At 45.3% G+C, this 1540-nt stretch overlaps 1 protein-coding gene across 1 annotated transcript; it reads right to left on the bottom strand.

Moving 5' to 3' along the window:
• Window positions 1–676: 676 nt before the first annotated feature.
• Window positions 677–1404, bottom strand: K452DRAFT_341920 (uncharacterized protein; the record flags this gene model as incomplete). Its single annotated transcript, XM_033545389.1, is given in 2 exon segments — window positions 677–1206; window positions 1225–1404. Coding segments are annotated over 2 exon segments (312 nt in total), but the record flags the coding sequence as incomplete, so codon positions are not given.
• Window positions 1405–1540: the final 136 nt, after the last annotated feature.

Genomic DNA, 1540 nt, shown 5'->3' with positions numbered 1-1540 from the left:
AAGGTTACTTCCGTTAACTATTTCCCGAGATATTTTACTAGGTGGCCCTAGTAGGTTGACGTCTTGTAGGGTATTATCTACTAGGGTCTCTAATTGATGTTGTACTATTTCTCGAAATTTAGGCCAGTTGGCCCTCCGTGTATTAAACCGGGTTGTTGTTGGCTTAGTCGATTTAGTAGAGCGGGTTTCTAGGTCGATAGTAAATAGAATAGGGCGGTGGTCCGAACCGAGGCTCGGGGTAGTTTACTAGCCGTTTACTCTTCTTACTAAAGAAGGGGAAGTAAGTATTAAATCTATTACCGTTTCGCGCTCTAGATGCGGCCGGAAGAAGGTACCCTCTCCCGGGTTATTTAGGAGGCTTAGGTTATTAGATTCGAGCTAGTCTACTAGCTCTTGTGCGCGTGGTCCTTGAGGAGAGCGGGGGTCCTACTATAGGTGATGCGTATTAAAGTCCCCGGCTATTATAGAAGGCGTGGTTATCTAGTAATAGCCTAGGACGCGTTCTATTGTATAGGGAGAACCGGGTTCTCGCTGGTTCGGTTGGTTATAAAGGTTAACTAGTTGGAATTAGCTTATTCCTTGTAGTATATCTAGAACTATTGTATCCGTAGAAGCGAAGAGGTCGGCCCTAAAGTTAACCTGCGTGTCGGTTAAGAACCGAGAGGTATAAACTAGTACGCGTGGCCTTAATCTAGTAGGAGTTTCCGGGAGAGTTTAGATAAATAAGGTATGGTTTATAGATCGAGTGTCAGAGGGATTAGAGGAGATTAAAACCTACGGTTCTTGTATAAGAATTAGGTTGACGTTAATCTCTAAAGCGTAATTAAGGAGAGCTTTAGTAGTCTCCTTATTTCGGTTTATATTTGCCTGTAAGACTCTAATAGATCCTATATAGAAGGACGTCTATTTTCGAGGGGGAGAGGCCTTCCGGGGGCCTCTTAGCTTTTCCGCAGCGCAGCTAACTCCGAAGAGGTAGAGACGTCCTAATATAGCTTTTAAGGCTTCCCGTTCTGATTCGAAGGCGAGGGTTATAGAGCCGGCCTTAGCTATCTACCGTTTTTCTTCGGAGGTTAGCTAGTACGGGTTACCGACGGGATTAAGACCTTTATTAAAGGTCTTTACTTCGTCCCGAACGAGCTCTGCGAAAGATTCTCGAGATTCGTTTAGGATGTTAGCGGTTGGGACTCCGTGTACGGCTATCTTGAACTAGCTGCGGTTCTTAACGGCCGATGTAGTAGGAAGAACCGAGTTAATAACTACTTTATTATCTACTAGGAATTTCGCAGAGAGGCCGTTAAATGCTGTAAGGACGAGATTTCCCCGCGGAGAGATTATTGCGGCAGCGATTATAGTCTTTAGCTTCGGGAACTTAAACTGGAAGGCCTTGTTGAGAGCCTGTCTTAGCGAAAAGGATGATAGGTTCGAGAGCTGTGACTGCGTAGCTGGGTTTGCGTCTAGGCGGAACGAGGCTTGTTTGATGACCTTCGGTTTATCTGTAACGGCTAAGGATTTAGCCGTATTCTTGCGAGTAACCGTGGTC

This window comes from Aplosporella prunicola (genome assembly GCF_010093885.1).
Source record: "Aplosporella prunicola CBS 121167 unplaced genomic scaffold K452scaffold_37, whole genome shotgun sequence".
Classification (NCBI taxonomy): Eukaryota; Fungi; Ascomycota; class Dothideomycetes; order Botryosphaeriales; family Aplosporellaceae; genus Aplosporella; species Aplosporella prunicola.
Note: the sequence above shows the minus strand (reverse complement) of the source record. Positions and strands in the feature narration are given on the sequence as shown.